This window comes from Dendrobium catenatum, unplaced genomic scaffold (genome assembly GCF_001605985.2).
Source record: "Dendrobium catenatum unplaced genomic scaffold, ASM160598v2 original_scaffold_173979, whole genome shotgun sequence".
Classification (NCBI taxonomy): domain Eukaryota; kingdom Viridiplantae; phylum Streptophyta; class Magnoliopsida; order Asparagales; family Orchidaceae; genus Dendrobium; species Dendrobium catenatum.
In genome coordinates, this window is record NW_021492401.1 from 1 (window position 1) to 2,768 (window position 2,768).

General features: G+C 36.8%; 1 protein-coding gene across 1 annotated transcript; it reads left to right on the forward strand.

Moving 5' to 3' along the window:
* Positions 1–1,117: 1,117 nt before the first annotated feature.
* On the forward strand, positions 1,118–2,336 carry LOC110112897 (protein NUCLEAR FUSION DEFECTIVE 4-like). The gene has a single exon (XM_020845284.2). The coding sequence runs from the start codon at positions 1,194–1,196 to the stop codon at positions 2,232–2,234; it is 1,041 nt and encodes a 346-aa protein (XP_020700943.2). The 5' UTR covers positions 1,118–1,193; the 3' UTR covers positions 2,235–2,336.
* Positions 2,337–2,768: the final 432 nt, after the last annotated feature.

Consider the following 2,768-nt stretch of genomic DNA (forward strand, 5'->3'; position numbering starts at 1 on the left):
GTGGAGGCCGAGGCCGAATTTTCGGAGCCCACATTGGGAAAGTGATCCAAATAACAAAAAACTAACCACTGCATTTTGCTTTGCTCTTAATTTTTGGAGCTTTAAAAAACAACCTGTACAGCTCATTCTTTCACGGAGGCCAAATACAAGACCTTAGCATATGCAGCCACCAATGTCATATGGCTCCGCCATCTTCTCCATTTCCAACTCAATGGAAAAAGCCACACATCCTTTTTTACGACAACACCTTTGCCATAGCATTGGCTAATAACCCAGTATTCTATGGTCGCAAAAGTACATCGAAGTTGGCAACCATTTTATGCAGGAACATCCAAAGATATTATTGTTCTTCATGTCAACTCTCAAGATCAGCTAGTCAATATTCTTACAAAAGCTCTATACACTAGCAGATTTCATCAACTACGTGAGGGGAGGCAATAATCCAACCTCGGCTCATCAACTTGCGGGGAGGCAATAACAACATTCATAACTCCAGTGGGGACCAGATAAGTGGAGCAGCCATTAACACTGCCAATCCATCATCACCACAAAAGTACATCCACATCCGAAACAGAAGTTTCTTCTTCAGCTCGATGATACTTATAGGAATAAATGTTGTATTGTTGTTTTTCTCAATGGACATTTCTATTTCCTTCTCTGTTATAGTGACTCATTCATTTCTGTAACTTCCTCTTAAGTCAATGGGAACTTTAACTTATCTGTTTCTCAATTCTGCAATATTTTCTCACATGCCATGTACAAACACCATCATACACTTGTTCAAATTACTAAAGATGAATGGAAAGTTAGAAGCAGATATTGTTTTCTTTTCACTAGATTTCCATTTTTTTTAATGAATGTTTGACTTGGCAATTCATGAAAAGGTTATTAGCGTACTGCTAATCTACTGATGTTGAGTTACATCAAAGCTATTTTGGTCTTATCAGATGTATTTTTCAGATTACAGGAGAATTAGTTTTTTTTTTTTTCTTTTATCTATTTATCTGTCTATTTATTCCTTTTGTTATTCTTTTTAAGTGAAATTTGACTTCAAAAAATTTTAATGGAGTTGATTTTTCTCATATAGATGTTTTCTATTTCTCTCGGTTCAGGGTTTTCTGGGTCTCAGTGGGGCTATACTCATTCAAATATACCGAACATTATTTAATGGCAACCCAAGCTCATTTCTCCTGATGCTTGCTCTGTTACCCACGCTCATTCCATTTTTGCTGATGTTTTTTGTTCAAATACACCATACAAATGGGGGAGATAATCTCAGATATCTTAATGTTTTTTCATTCATTTCTATAGCAGTTGCTACATATCTTATGATTGTCATAATAGGAGAGCATTTCATCACATTACAACTATCAATCCGCATCTCAATATTCTTACTGCTGCTGCTACTTCTCATATCTCCATTATTCGTAGTATTCAAAGCTCAATTAACAGAATCCAGAAGCAGATCAGCTTATCATGATGAAATCAGATTGATAGAAGATATAAATCCACCAGAAAATGAGGAACAGAAGAGCAACCGAGATCAAGGATTTCTTCCAAGAGTTGAAAACATGAATCTATTTCAAGCAATGAGAACATCTGAATTCTGGCTGCTTTTTCTAGTCATGGCCTGTGCAATGGGTTCTGGTCTGGCAACTGTGAACAACATCAGTCAAATAGGAAGTTCTCTTGGCTACACAAGCACGGAAACAAGCACTTTGGTTTCTCTATGGAGCATATGGAATTTTCTCGGTCGATTCGGCGCCGGCTATATCTCGGATTACTTTCTTCACGAGAAGGGCTGTGCGAGGCCATTTTTCATCGCCTTAACCCTCGCTCTTATGACCATTGGTCATGTCATCATCTCCTCTGGTTTTCCAGGCTCATTGCATTTGGGTTCAATACTCATAGGAGTCTGCTATGGTTCTCAGTGGTCACTGATGCCCACAATCACTTCAGAATTGTTTGGTATAAGGCATTTTGGAACTATTTTTAACACAGTGGCCATTGCAAGTCCAGTAGGGTCTTACTTCCTTTCTGTAAGGGTGGTTGGTTATATCTATGATATAGAAACATCATCTGGAATGGAAGTCTGCAAAGGTACACACTGTTTTATGCTATCTTTTCTTATAATGGCGTCTGTTACAACGATCGGATTCGCCGTTTCGACGGCGTTATTCCTTAGGACAAGAGTGTTTTACAAACGGTTCATATTGATGAGATCTTTATCCTGAGCTCTGAAATGTGTTCCTCTTACATGGTTTTATGTTTTAAGGTATATGGTGTAAATGAATAGTCATTTTGCTCACATAAGCAGGGATGAAATTCTTGTTCCAGTTGCTAGTTACTGATTTTTCTGTAGGGTTTTATTATCCAGATCTTTGTGAGGATTCTGATTGCCATATACTGTGTTCTTAGTTGTTCAATGTCACATACATATATATTATATGTTGTAAATATGAGCTTGGCTTATTATTTTCTCATTTCTATCACACCATGCTTTTATTATATTTTGCTATATTAAGCATGTATCTGATCAGTGATTCCTCCTTTAATTAATTTTTACATAGCCTACTCAGATCATAATTAAGCACTAATTAACTTAGGTTTTGTTTGGGGCGGCTTTCTTACTGTTTCTTAAAGCGGCTTTCTAGTTCAAAATTTTTGTACTAGAAATCCGCTTTAAGAAGCAAAAAGAAAACTGTCTCAAACGAAGTCTTAATGGCATAATTAGTTCACAATTAGTGGTTATTTAGGCTAATCAATCT